This window comes from Ornithodoros turicata, chromosome 6, assembly GCF_037126465.1.
Source record: "Ornithodoros turicata isolate Travis chromosome 6, ASM3712646v1, whole genome shotgun sequence".
Taxonomy (NCBI): domain Eukaryota; kingdom Metazoa; phylum Arthropoda; class Arachnida; order Ixodida; family Argasidae; genus Ornithodoros; species Ornithodoros turicata.
Window position 1 is genome coordinate 70261733 of NC_088206.1, and position 15276 is coordinate 70277008.

General features: G+C 45.5%; 2 protein-coding genes across 5 annotated transcripts in view; one reads left to right on the forward strand and one right to left on the reverse strand.

The window, feature by feature from the left end:
• LOC135397248 (leukocyte tyrosine kinase receptor-like) overlaps window positions 1-8622 on the reverse strand; it is a 75961-nt gene extending 67339 nt beyond the window's left edge. For all 4 annotated transcript variants that reach the window (XM_064628690.1, XM_064628691.1, XM_064628689.1 and 1 more), the window contains exon 1: window positions 8120-8622. In XM_064628690.1, coding sequence (XP_064484760.1) covers window positions 8120-8345 — 226 coding nt within the window. In that variant the 5' untranslated portion in view covers window positions 8346-8622. The remainder of the gene's footprint in view (window positions 1-8119) is intronic.
• LOC135397253 (Kv channel-interacting protein 1-like) overlaps window positions 1-15276 on the forward strand; it is a 318617-nt gene that overhangs the window by 44227 nt on the left and 259114 nt on the right. The window lies entirely within an intron of this gene.

A 15276-nucleotide genomic window follows, 5' to 3' on the forward strand; every position in this document is an offset into this window, starting at 1 on the left:
CCAATATTGGCAGTACGGGCCCCACTGATTGGTCCGATCTTGGTCCAATATTGGTCTAGTCTTGGTCCAGTAGTGGGCCAAGATGTTGTACTGGCCCAATACTGGTCCAGTATTGAGCCAAGATGTTGTACTGGTTCAATATTGGTCCAGTCTTGATCCAGTAGTGGGCCAAGATGTTGTACTGGCCCAATATTGGTCCAGTCTTGGTCCAATATTGTTCAAAGATGTTGTACTGGTCCAATATTGGTCCAGTCTTGGTCCAGTAGTAGGCTAAGATGTTGTACTGGTCCAATATTGGTCCAGTCTTGGTCCAATAGTAGGCCAAAATGTTATACTGGTCCAATATTGGTCCAGTCTTGGTCCAATAGTAGGCCAAGATGTTGTACTGGTCCAATATTGGTCCAGTCTTGTTCCAGTAGTGGGTCGGTTTCGGTCTCCTCGACAGAGTTTCTGGCAGCCTTCCAACGTGGGGCCGAGAGCGGAGACCTGGGAGCTGCGCGCGCATTTGCATTGGAGGCAGGCGCCGGTGCTCGCGGTGACGTCGCACACTCTTGGAGAAACCGAAACTAAACTGTTGCGGGTTCTTTCGAAGGAGAGTTTAGCGCCCTGTGACGGGAACTGTGCGAATTTCGCGAACTGTGTCTTTTTTCGGCGAACACTCATCTTGATGCACCAACGGGGACACGAGACGATGCAGCCAACCTTTGGGTGGAGCCTTCTTTTCTTTCCGCGGTGGACCGGGAACGCAAATGAAGATGCCAGAGTTACTAAAAACATCTGTGTACCACTAATACAAAGAGGCGACCCTTGATCTTCGTGAGGGAATACAGCTTTGTGAAACGGCGATGTTCTCCGTCCGAGCTGTTTCGGTCTTACTATGTCTAGCAACGTCATGATTACGTCACGGTGACGTTTCCTCGGTAGAGGTCTATTGTTTTACTAAAAAAAAGAAAACCTTGGACTTCACTTGCAGGGGGTTGTCTGGTCTAAGGCCATGCGGGTGTTCCGTCTGGTGGAAGTTTAGGAATCGCGGAACGTTGTCAGTGTCAGTGAGAAGTAAAACGGCATTATGGGATTCATCCATCCTTAGGCGTTGTTCTCGGGTACAAGATAATCTCCGCTTTGCTCCTTCTATTTGTTTAATTCACCGATGTCTCAGTGTAACACGCCTGAAAAATGCGAATGTTACCGTTACACTTTGTTTTCCTTGTAACCTAACGCAAAAAAAGAGAGAAAAGATTACTAGTCTAAACACCCCTGACACGGTTTGCACGCGGCGTTGACGTCACGACTTACATCAGCCAATGCCATCGCGAAAATCGGCCACCGGCGACAAGTCGCTTTGCATTTTCAGACGACTACTGTTTCGTCTTTTGCGGTATTTGCGTCAGGTAACATTTTTTTTTTCCAGATGTCAGGGACGTCATTGTTGTGTTACGTCATCATGACAACGTATTGACGTCTTTCAGAATAAAGTACGGGAAGGTAAAATGCACAACCTGTAAGTGTAAGAAAAACTATACTTAGGTGTCGAGCGACAATACGTACAGCTGCGTGAAAACTTGACATGCGCGTAATGTCCGTTTTCTTCCGTGCAGTTTAGACAAAAACGTTGCCAGTTTATCCCATCACGATGAAACTGTGTTCGTGGATCAGAATGCACTCCTCTTCGATCATATATTATTTACGAGTACGTCACTCAGCGCTAGTAACCTTCGACGATGAGGCTCTGTCTGATAAGCGTAATTGAGTGCACGCGCAAGGATGACATTGAAGTCGCGGCAAATGTCCTCTTCCTCTTTAACGCACCGACAAGTGTAATGCGAGAGTATCCCGTTTAATGCGCTTCCGTGAGAGGGCGTCTCAAGACCTAGACAAGCAGAGCCCTACATTAAAGGGGAGTCTGGCCATTAATGGGTCATGCCTATACCTGAAGCTCCACCCACTTTTTCAGTTTTCTGGCCAATGGTGTCTTGAATTATGGGGCGCTATCAACCAACCTATCCTCACTAGCTGTTGCCTTATCCAACGTGGGCAGCGCCATTTTGGGTGGCAAGTGGATTGGATGGCATTGAAATGGATACCTCTCTCAATCGGTAAAAGTAGTGGATTTTTTGTTCAAATTTGATGAACGCCACCAGGGGTGCGTAAGGCACGTCGGGAATTGTCGTCAGCTTCCGTCGTTGTGCCGCTGCCGGCAGAACCACCTGCTGGGACACATTCTGTCGTCGGTATGAGTTTTAAACAAATCCACACGAATCGTTAAAATAGAAAAGTCGATAATGTTTCTATCCACGAAATCCAGTAATTAAATATAAGATTGTACAGCAAAGTGCCGTTTTTTGTTATGAATTCGCTGTGATCGCCGTGTTCACTAGGCCTGACACCGGCGACAAAATGTATTATTTTCGGTTAGATATCGATGGAGGGTCCCTCACTTGAAGCTGAATTTCCAGAAACGTATATGACGATGTACATTTACAGCGTAAAGTCAGAGTAGTGTGTGAATTTTCTTTTTTTTTTTTTGTCATGAAATCCCCGCTTCACTGTGTTTGTTTTCGTCGCCATTTTGGGTGACAGCAAAGTGTCATGGCGACCCCCTTGGTAAAAGGCAAACCAATCGGAGGCGCGAAATTGCGATTGACAGGTCGAGCCCCTCTTTGTGACTCCTCCCAATGGCCTGACTCCCTTTTAATATACGGCTCCTGAGCCAAGGGAATCGGGCGTTAGTCATTGCGTTACTCAGATTCACGCATTACACGTGCACGGGGAGTACAGGGTCCCGACAAAAGTTAACGGAACACGCGAGCGGTGTATTTCCTCCTCGGTGCGACACCCCACCGGCGAGCGGAAACGGGTTCGTTTACTCGTTCAGAGGGGTGAGAGCGAGTGCGCTGTTAGCGACACACCGCGGTAATTTCGGTATCGCTTGAATGTGCTCGGAACGTGGTCTGAATTGGTGTCGCTGCCGGCGCAATCCTCCAACCCTCTGAACGAGTGAAGTCCGCTTCCGCTTGCCGCTAGGGTGCCGCGCCGAGTGGAAAATACACCGCTCGCGTGTTCCGTAAACTTTTGTCGGGACCCGTACAAAAAGCTTGGTGCGGATTTTCGATAAATCTAGAGGTGGTCGTGAATCTGCTTCCCGTGTAGCTGGCCCCGCGAGGCTGGGAAAAAAAAATCCAGAGGGAGCGCGCTGCTGTTCGAGAAAACACCACGAAAGAAAAACCCGCGGGACATAGATCCAGAAAGACGAAACACAATCATCCCGAGCGATGATGATGATGATGATGATTATAGACAAAACAGAAAACAAATAAGGGAAGTCTCACTAAGAAATTCTTTGCAGACTAAATATTGTACAGTTTTCATGTACAGTTGATTGCTACAAGTTTGTATTTTTTTTTCTACGATGCGTCAGTGAATTGAATGCAATTGATAGTTGCGTTTGGGAGTCACCGTTAAGTTAGTTTTTAAACTCACTCCTTCTACTCCGCTGATACTACTATATGTGCAAATAAACAAACAAAGAAATAAATAGGACTACCGGTAATCAAGGACTGCTGGTTCGTGTCGAGTCCCAAGTCATTGTCCTGGGGCGGAGGACGGCTTAGTGTTGTTTTTCACCATTTCTGTGTGTATTAGCCTCGGTTTGGTTACTTTATCAAACAAATCCATCAATTAATTCGTCAATTGTCAATTGACATAAGTCAGATTACCTACTTTCCTATGTCTAATAAGTCAGACACAGACTATGACATAAGTCAGATTACCGTACTTTCCTATGTCTAATAAGTCAGACACAGACTATGACAAAAGTCACATTACCGTACTTTCCTATGTCTAATAAGTCAGACACAGACTATGACATAAGTCAGATTACCGTACCTTCCTATGTCTAACGCTCGCGTTATAAAACGGCAAGGGTAACGAAGCGACAGTGCGCGCGTTACACATCGGAGTTTCTCTTACAAGAGCCGAAGATGTCGTGCGACCTCCAGCCCCACAGGCCAGTCACTTGACTCGAACCGTTCATCCGAGCGCTATGTTTGGACGAGTTGGACTCCACAGAATGCGTACGAGCATACCTCGGCAAAACTCACTCATGAGCATGCTCATTCATGCTCACTCATGCTCAGTGTGACGAATGAGTTGAGCACGAGTCAGCAAACGGTGAGCTCTAGTGAGCGGTGACGAAGGTATCCAGATTACGTGCAGCCGGACAAACACCACTAAGTGGGTCTCTCTAATCTAACAAAGAAACGACCATGTTGTGACTCTTCTGAGCAATGAGCTTTTTCTTACTTTTTCTTTTTTTTTCTTTTTTTTTTTTGTGAAACGTACGATTTGTTCTGGAACTTTAACCCCGAGCCACGACGACGTTCATAAACGGGAAACTCGTCGAAGACGAGAGCTTGCGTACACACAACGACGGCAGTGTTTGTGTTTCTGTTGTTCAGCCGAGCTCTTCTGTCCGGCCTTGTTGTGGACCAAACGTTTATGACTGCCTTACTTTATGAGCGTCGTAATCGCTTGCAGGACGTTAGTGCCCTCTGGTTAGAGATGGAGCGTCAGTATTTTCAATATGGTCTGGCGTTGTGTCCGTGTATGTGAGGGTTATTATTGCCGTGCAAGTAGCATAAAGGACGAACGCTTTCTTAATTGTTGGGTTCAGAAAAGAAACAGCTGCTCCCGATCGATCAGGGGGAGGGGTGAAGAAAGAAAGACGCTGATATTAATGCTTAACTGTCTTAAAAACGAAAAGGAAAGTCCTTCATATCCCTGCGCGTGCTGTAGAGTATTAACATTCGATTTCGAACGCAATTTTTTTAATGGTTTTAAAAAAGTATATCAGCAACGGTATTTCTAACTCTTGAGTAGGAAGGTGCAGTCTGCGAACTTTGGCGATCTGTCTAGAAATTCGAACGTTCGTCGAACTCCGCGAATCAGCGGGTTTGAGCCACAGGTTCGCGAAAAGTTCGTGACGTCACTAGTCCCTTTGGGTCTAGCATGAAGTATGTATTGCCGATACGGAATGTATCTTAAAAATTCTGAGCAAAATGAGAAATGCAATAAAGTCAAAAAATGAATCTTAGCAAAAAAGAAAAAAAGGAGAGAAAAAGAGAGAAAAGCCATGATTCGCGAACATATACCTACTGTGATGAGATATATGATGAGATAAAGATATGAGGCGAACATATACTGCATATAACGTCTTCAAAACGTTACTCAACCGCCAGTTTGAAGGCCCCGAAATGTACCCATTTTTTACGAATATCGTACCGAAACTCTCTGGACCACAGCGTATAAATTCGCACGTGACTTTGTAAGATCACGCACCTTGGACGCATTAAGTGCCTGAAACTTCCTTTTATTACCCAAAAGTACCGATTTTGCAGGTAGTCACATCGACGTTATAAAACGTCGGTATACACCACGTATCGTTATCCACGCACGCTAACTTGAATTCGCCAGTTTCAAGTTTATCGTGCCGAAATCAAAACAACTCAGAAAAAAAAAGAAGGCGCTGACGCTGGGTTTCGAACCTGGACCCTCCTTACACTTACAGCGTTACATCTTATGTGTTTGTGTCGTCCTTGTTGTCGTCCTAGCCTGCCTCGGCTAATTCTCGTTGTTTATATCGTGCCGAAACCACCCACCGAATTTGGAACATAAGAAACATGCATACACCCAATGCCATCGCAACACCATCAGGCAAAAAAAAAAAAAAAAAAATTACACACACACACTCTCTCTCTATTGCATCGTGACAACAACAAACATGCGTCTTTCATGCATTTCAACATATTGAAAAAATTACCAAACTCCTCCAACAGCCGTGATCTTTGCTATCGATCTTGGACAATACCTCGCTCATGTGGATTGCGCTGCCTGAGTCCTATTGTTCGCTTACACAACGTCACTTTTCAGCTCCAGGCATGAGAGTTTATACGAGCACAAATACTAGACGAGACGTCTATTGTACGAGTATGCGATACATCATGTTTGAAAACTGTATATTATACACACATGTGTGAAAACTTTGTGAAAGGTTGAATGGCTACGAAGGGATACCGCTTTGAAGACAGTGATCGTTAAAAGAAGTGACTATTCGCGAATAAAAGTAATGATATCGATCTCGATGCGATCTCCTGCCGTGACGTAATCAGATCAGTGTGACGTCAAAGCATCAGCGTAGTGACCAGGCGCGAGGTCTCGTTTCCCCGCACCGAAAATTCGTCCGCTATACCGGGTGGACCTAAACTTGCGGCGTACTCTCTACGTCACGGAGCTGCGTCAGCGTCACTCATTCTCTTACGGGTTCTGTGAAAGAGTTGAGGGGTCTCTAGAGGGTGCGTAAGATCCTCTCTCGCGCGCGCTAGAGGTCAGCTGCGGTAGTCGTTCTTGCACGTTGTTTGTTTCACAATAACCGCCGAGACGAAAAATTTATGGAAAGCACTTTCCTTGCTTCTTTAGCGTTTATGATGCAACTATTAGGCGGAGTCTTTTTGTAATAGGAAGAGGTAGACGATGTATGCAGACGATATGACGAAAGGTCAACCTGGTTAAGGGATATGTGTATAGCATGCATGCAGATCCACACACATCTATAAAAGTAAACAAAAAATGACAAGGAAGAGCAAGACTAGGTACAAACTGCAGTTCAATATAACTGATGAGACGTTTATAGAAATGCACGGAATGGATGGATGCCTAATATTTGACTGAATCGAAATTTTATGATTTCTTTTTATCATTGACATGTTTAGTTTTTGTTACCTTTTCTTTGCATAATTACGCCCCCCATCACGTGACGTTACATCTTTTTAACGCCTAACAGGAGTGTTAATACATAAATGTGTCAATACATAAAATAGCATCGGCGCAGGCAAGCTTGTGGGTAAACTCGATGATGGTGAAAGGCTGACCTTGGGGAGTAGATGATGTATGTTATTGATACACAACAAATACCAAAAACATACGCCTACATATAGAGAATCCCTGACTATATTCACTCCCCTGGATGTTGCATAAGCGAAGCTTAGGTAACGATTCACCCGTTCTTGAGGCGCTCCTTTGGCTTCCGTTGGCCTCACTTTGTTTACTTTATGTAACTATGTTTTATGTAACTTGATGTTTTATGTAACGACCTGTTTCCGACATAATAAGAATGAACTTATTCGGATTGGCTGCATTATGTACCTATATACGTTTACCTATAATACCTAAAATATACAGGGTGTTCAAAATTAAGCTTTCACTAGCACTTTATCAATAGGCGAACAAAAGAAAACTGGTGCTATTTTTTCTGTTCCTTGAGTAAGAAACAGGTGCTACATAATTAGCAGCACCTGTTTCTTACACAAGTAGCGTAAAGTTATCATCCGGTTTTTTGTCATCGCTGTGTTTGCGTAGCGCTCGTGAAAGCTTAATTTTGAACACCCTGTACATACCTATAATATATCACGTTTGTCGTCACATAGTACGCATGCATATTCATATCGATCTGTAACAGCATCGTTTGTAGGTTCCTTGAGCACTGTCAGTTTCCAGGTGCCTTCCGCGTGTTTTTTTTTCATACAAACGGCTTGAAACGAGAATATTATAGGCTCCGCAGTAGACAGCAGTTTTTAAACACCGCCGGGAAACGCAAAGTAGATACTAGATCGATCCATTATAAGCTGGAGTAAATGGCCTCTTATTGCACCGTTTGCAAAGTTCGGATGAAGAACTGTTGTAATCATAGGACAACTAACAATAATTAAGCCCTAATTGTCTTCAATTTATCGAAGAATCCTTTATTCGTACGATCAACGTCTCTGCTACGAACGACTCGAAATTTCGGACATTTCCTTTCATACGCTTATGGAACCTCATCATCCAATTGAACAGACGGCAGTATTCGTATAAAACGAATTTCCACAAAGCGAATTGAATGTATACAACGAAGCATGAACGGAATACAATACTGATGACTAAGCCCCTTGAAAGCAATTTAAGTTAAAACGTTTCATTCTAAAGTTCAGCAAGCTCTTGAAGCGTTACTATGTTTCTTCAGCTCGTTAATCACTATCCAATTGAACAACGTATTAATCAATCCATCAACTAAACCCGTTCTCACCTGTCACGTTGTGTTTCCCGTCCCCCGACGTCGCCTCACCGGCACTCGATGAATTGCTCAGCCTAAATGCACCATCCCAGGTCCACGCACACGCAGCGTCGAAGTCACACTGAAACCCCGGCACCAGCGACGACACGTTAACACCATCACCAACGTCAGACGTCGACGACGACGACGCCAACAACCCCACAGTCCAGAGGATCACATCCAGCATCCTCCGGTCCATGGTGGTGATGGAGGGTGCTTCCAACGTCCTCACGGCGTATCCATGGCGCCGGGAAGACCGCCAGGGAGGGGGCGACCTGTCGACCGCATCGAGTCGTCGAAGACGGCGTTGACGTCTAACGTGCAGGTTCTAGCGTTGAAGACGTCGTTTTGAGATGATCGCGAGAACGCGGTGTTCGGAAAAAGGGTCCGTCCAGGCGTTTCGCTCTCGAGTTCTAACGGCAAAAAAAGTAGAAGAGAAGAAAAAGAGGGAGAGAAAAGGAGATCGGAGAGTGGAACAGAAAGTAGAGGAGGAGGAGGAGGGGGAAGAGAGGACGAACGCTGGCGCCCTCTGTCATGAATCCTCGGGTGCCGCAGAGAAGTCTCGGAGGCGCGGAACGCGGGACGGTGCATTGAGAGAGTGCGGACAAGTTCAGGGTCCGATGGAAGTGAATTCTGATTGACCTCGAATAGGGGTTGAAATTAGGCTGGATTCGGCAGGGCATCTTTCCGAAACCGGAAGGCATCGATTTTTTTTTTTTTTTTCTCTCCCTCTCTCGCCTGGGATCGATGGCACAGTAACCCGATCGCAAGCAGCGAGGAAGCTCGCGTACTTTATCGAGCACGTTTCGCGAACTTCGTTGCAAATTGACGCGAAACGCGACGATATTGGAATTACCGGGTGGGATACGCGTTATGGACATCGATATTGTTGTTCTATAAAGAAAAAAAAAGGAAATACAACGATGAACGTACGGCGTAGTCGGTACCTAAAGCGCATCGTCTTTCTTCTCACAAACCCGCTTCATCCAACACGCTTCGCAGTTTTTCGCGTAAAATCTTGCGAACAAGAAATTATCGCGGATAGTGACAGGGGGCTTTGTGCACTGTCTAGTCTAGGCTAGCCTTGTCTACTTGTGTTTTGAGTCCTGTCCCCACCACCACCTCAAGCTCGAGGAAGTGATATACCATCAACATTCTTACACCAGGTTGCTTGTATTTTAATGCTTTGTTCGCAGAAATGTCTCGCCATTCGCATTTGAATGGGTACCTGTACCTACTACTCTGCTGACCGGTGTACGTCGCGGGAATCGGCATAGGGGGCGCTGGTGCCTTTTGAGGGCCTCTCTTGACTCTCGCGTATAGGATCGCACCCTCTCCATATATTGCTGTTGAAGGTGCAGCTCGCGCGCTCCCAACCGCGCCCGCGCGTGCTCTTCTCTTTCCATCCTTTCTGCACGTGCAGGAGAGGGCGGGCAAAGAGAGGGAGGGAAAAATTGCGACTTCTCGCGCGAGGGAAGGGAAATACTCTCCGCGGAGGTGGAAGCGCGAAATTGGAGGAGAGGTAGGCGACGCGTGGGGGCGCATGCGTCGTGGATGGGACTGCATCTCCCGTGGATGCGAGTCAGGGGAAGGGAGACGGTGAGCGAGACGAAAAGAGGATGAAAGAGGGGAAGGATTCGAATCATTTCTCCTTTCTCTCTCTCTCTCTCTCGACGATTCAGACGATGATGATGTGATCGGAATGGTGAAACTAGAACCTTTAAGATGGCCGGAGAAGTCATTTTTCGACGCCGCGATTGGATTTTGGGTTTAGTGAGCTTCTTTGGGTGATTGCATTCGGGGGTTTATTTTTTTTTTTTTTTTGCTTCTAGTTCTTTTGAAACACGTGCATTTTTCATTGCGTAGTATGATTGGGGAGGCGCCTTTGAAATGATTTCTGGGCAGAGCAATTACGCGTCAGTTGAATTTGGCTCATGCATGGTCAGAGGATTTAAGTCATCGTCTCCTGTTCGTCGGGGAAATTTGAAACGAGTTTTTAAGGGTTTCGGTTTACCGCCTCAAGTAAAAAAAAAGTTCTTCCGACGCTAGTCTTCTTGTTTGTAAAGTTTTAGTAGCTTTTTTTTTAGCGCGGAGTTTACGACTAATTTGAGACCATGTTTGACCGTGCCGCTAGTAACAGTTTAATGAAGGACCAATTTAGTGGAACGAAAATCTAATCTCGCTTCCATCTTGATAATATTGTCCGTCGTAACTTACCTCCTGTCGCTTCTCACCGCGCCCGCTTTTCGCTTTTTGTATGTCAGCGCCCCTCGGAGAGACCCTGAGAACATGGTTCTATTTCTGTTTTTCCTTTCCCGCTAATTTTAGCTGCGTAGGCAGAGGCAGCTCAATACGTGTAAGCCACGCTCCGTCCTTCACCAGTGCGTCACGTGGCCCATTGCCAGAAGGCCATCGTCTGCTTGCTCGGATGTGTCGTCTCTTTCGGTCAGCACCTTGGCACCTCATTTTGGAAGCCTTCCTTTCTGCTGAAGTAGCGTGATTTATTTATCTTGTTGCGAACGTTGAGAAACATGTTACGTTGCGACCCGCGTAAATAATGACTTGCTTTAGCTTGACTACGGCCTGCCAGTCTAGAATTCGCTCCGAGATCGAACGGTGTCGGCGCGCTGCGGAGAAACGATGAACTACCGTAGTGTGGGTAGCTTCCTCGCGTGGTCTGCTTTTACACGTTTATTTTCCGCGTTCAGTGCAGTACACTCTAAGAAAAAAAAAGAGTAATTTTACTCCTTGTGGGGACAGATTGCATTGCCGCAAAAAAACAAACAAAAAAACTAGTCTTTTTCGGGAGTAAATGCGCAGGAGTAAATGGATGTCACAGAGTGAAGACTGCATTTCACGCTCTGTTCTAAGAGTCCCAGGTACTTAATTCGTGTGCATGCATGAAAATACTTTGAATCAAACTGTCAACCGTGATATATCGAGTGATATAAAATCTTGCGCCATACATAGTGCACAATTTGCTAAGAAAGAAGCGCTAACTGTTTCTTACTCTGTGGGGGTGGAAATTTGCTAAGTTGGCTGAGTTATACCAGACCTGTGCCCGTTACAAAAAAAAAAAAAGGAACTAAATACCGTTACCCGTTACTTCAGAAAAAAGTAACTAAATACGTTACTCGTTACTGACATACAAAAGTAACGAGTTCTCGTTACTCACAAGTAACGAGATACTTTTACGTTACCGCCGCATAGTTAAAGGAGCCAACAAACATGCCGTCACTTGCCTTCAACTCTTTATTAATGAGGAATTACACTTCAGAAGAAGCTGATACTCGAAATTTGTCGTCCGTCCTTCGTGTTCCGTGTCTCTGGGCCCCTTATACCATGAGTCTATATCAGTTTGGCTGGATCTTCTCCCGTCTTTGCGAAGTGGGGGTGATCGGAGATTAAGAAAACACAAGAAAAAAAAAAACACCGGTTTTCGTGCCACCGACCAGCAACGGTTCCGAAAAACAGACAAGGGGCTGCGTCATAGTTTAGGGCTTAGGAAAGACAAGAAAAGGCTGGAAGTCCAAACGCGTTTAGGAGCGCGGGAAGGAGTGGTGGTCGGAGATTACGGAAACAAGCGAAAAGACAACAACACGTCCAGGGAGGGACTGCAGTAATACGTGGTCGTGGGTCACGCAGGTCAAACCTGCACGCATTGCGCCACACGGAGTGCCGAAATGTGCTCCCCCGCGTTAAGTAAAAGGAACGAGTAACGTCAGTAACGAGTTACAAATTTTTGTAACTGATTTCGTTACTATTACCATTTTTTTAAAAAGTAACTGAATCGTTACTTCGTTAGCAAAAAAAGTAACCGTTACCAAGTAACGCGTTACTTGTGACGAGTTAGGCACAACTCTGAGTTATATAGAGACTTATGCCATCAAATTCACCAAGAGCACATATTTACGTATACTGTTGCATTCGGAAGACCATTTGCGAAGTTCAGTAACAATTTGCAGTTCTGGGGAGTAAATGTCGTGGTTAGGGGACTAAAATGGGGAGTAATTGCAATCTAGGGGACTAGAAGCTGCAATTACTCCCCATTTTACTCCTTTTAAAGTGTACACTCTTAAAAAAAGGGGTGTACTTTAACTCCCTTTTCTTGACACATATATTACTCCCTTTTTGAGAGTGCAATTACTCTCAAAAAGGAGTCTCCTCACCCCCACGAGGGAGTAACATTACTCCTTTATCCCCTACCGGAGAGTAATATTACTCTCCAGTAGGGAGTTAAAGCGTAGCCCCACTCCCTAAAGGGAGTGAGGAAACTCCTTTTTGAGAGTAAGTGCACTCTCAAAAAGGGAGTAATATATGTGTCAAGAAAAAGGAGTTAAAGTACCCCCTTTTTTTATGAGTGTGGGTGGAGCATTTGGCAACCGAACACTATCGTACCATCGCGGCAGAAGTGATCTTCCGGTGAATATACGCAAGAATTATGGAAAAGGACCATCAACTCCGAACATCAGCCGGCGTGTTATCCACACTAGGAAGATGACTGTCGATCTCGTAGCGAATAGTATGAAAATGGAGAACCGCATACACATGGCGCCCTGTAGACCGAGGGAAACACTCCAGAAAGATATTTGCTTTTCAAGCCCATCGAAAATTTTCGCCTGAATCTTTTAGTGTTTCGTGCGCATCGCAACTGGAGCGCGAAATGTTGGTCATTTTTCTAGGATTCCTTGTAACGCTCATAAATATACGCATTAGGAAAATGAGTAATGTCTCACGAGGGTAACCGTGACAATTTCGAATAGCTACCGAATAACCGGTATATCGTGAAAATCGGTCAACTGTTTGCCGAAAGGCAACGCAAAGATTATCGCGTAGAAAATACATCAGTGGGGCCACGCATATCGTAACTCCTCTAAACACCGCGCTGCAGCTGCAGCTATGAGCGGTCTGTAGACGTCAACCGATGAAGAAGGGACTACAAGAAAGAGCATTAGACACGGGGTGTCACTATATGCAGGTCCCCCAAGGTCGCCATTTTCCCATGTATTTGTTCCTATCCCGATGCGTGCAATGCCGGAGGCCGCCCTTAGATACCCCATTGTTACCAGACGTTGGCTTGCGTGGATTGTAGCGCGCTAAAGATCCAGTTCAAGCACAATCCAAGCCAGGCCAAGTCACCGAAGGAGAAATGGACGACTGAAGCGCCTGCGGCGCCTGGTACGACAGGTACGCTATGTGATGCACGCAGCCGTGCACTAGATTCTTCCGATCGCTCAACACGTTTAAAAACGGGACGAAAAAGTGAAACACGACAGAGAAAGTTGTTATACGCGTCTTATTTGGACATATAAAGACTAGATTCATTCGCAGAAACAACAAAAACATTTTGCCGCTAAACTTAGCGGGCTGAAGTGATCCGGAACGGCAACAGCGGGGTATCTAGTGGCGGCCTTCTTCGTTGCACGCTTTTCCGAAGTGAGTTTGGGGGACCTGACTATATGTGTCGTGAGCCGACATGAGGGGGAATTATGCCGACGTGCGCATGGAAAGTCTACAGGAAAACACAGGGAAAACATCATACAGTACAGCTTGTAGGGGGGATTCGATCCAATCACCTCCCACTCTTTACCGTGACCTTGGGCTCGCCACCTGTTGGTAAACAATATCATACCACAACAATTTGTGCAATGCGCATGCGTGAGAAAATGCACACAAATGAATATATGTTTTGTTTCGGACAGGTTTCGTTGTAGAAGTCCCATAGTTCATTGGTAACCACTGATCTCTATAGTATGGGCTGGATCACGCATAGGGTGCTCCACAGCGTGGTCACCGGCCGCCATATTGGTGGGCCCAACGCATTCTGTCGTCTGCATTTAATTCAAGCGGGGCTGCCCGTATTTTTAAAAATTTCCTTTAAACTAAAGGACATGTCATGCCAGTTTAAACCGCAGTAAATACTCGAAATCAAATCTCTTCATATTGTTTCCTATCGGAGCAGCCGGCGTCAGTGGGCCCTCCAACATGGCGGCCCGAATGCACGCCTCTCCCCCACGTGCCCCTCTCCCACGTGCCCCTCTCCCATGCCCGATCCAGCCTTTATACATAGAGATCAGTGTTGGCAACAGTATTTGTTGCCAATACATTATGTGCACGTGTGTTCTAAATGTGCTGCTGTGCACAATTCCCTCGTCTGCCTCGTTAATGTTTTTCTTTTCTTTTTTCTTTTTTTCGTTTTTCGTCTGCTGTTTAACCTCCACCTGAGCACTCTTCATCGTTTGTTGTCCGAACAATCCTCACGAGACTCATGTAACATTGTTTGTATACCAGTGTTTCTTCCCCTCCTGGGCTGTTCGACAGGTCTAGCCCTCTCGGCACAGTTTTCCGTATATTTGAACTATACGCTGTTTCTATGCAGTAAAAACCTATATCGAAATCGAAAATCTACCGCGCATGTGCTCCAAAGCTGAATTTAATGTGGAGAATAATTTACATCGGCGAATAACAAAATCGATTCGTTCCGTGCTCTCAGTTTTCCTTATTATCGATTAGGACGCTGGATCTGACTGCTTGCCACATTTAAAATCGCTGATGCATGCAGTTATGCACCCATAAAAAAACCATTATTTGCCAGCACTGCCACGCGGGCACTCATGAGTCACTCATGACAGACCATCTGCAGGCAACACTGGAAGTTTTTAAATCAATACTGGTTTCCATGTTGTTGCCATACGTGCGCAAATACACTAGACAGCGAGATTTGTGAAACAAACAAACAAAAAAATCACGAGAAAAGAGACTTCCGAGTTCACTATGAGTCTATGACATTATTATTTATCAGACTTGTGCGTAACGCGTTACTAGTAATTGCGTTACTTGTAACCAATTACTTTTTTGAGTAATTTTTCGAGTGGTCAGTTACTTTAAAGTCAAAGTAATTTTTCGAGTAATCAATTACTTTTCTGAGTAATCGATTACTCAGTAATTGATTACTTTCCCGGCAGAGACTAACTCATCTTTTAGATGTTCTGCCCCAAGTCAAGATCTTCGTGCCGTCAGCCTTTGTTCTGGAATTTCAGGGTCTCTCCCCTTAATCTGTTCCTACACCAGTGTGGTGGTACCTTCGTGGTAGCTTTGGAGGTTTAGTGAGTCACGGGGAAGTTCCACGC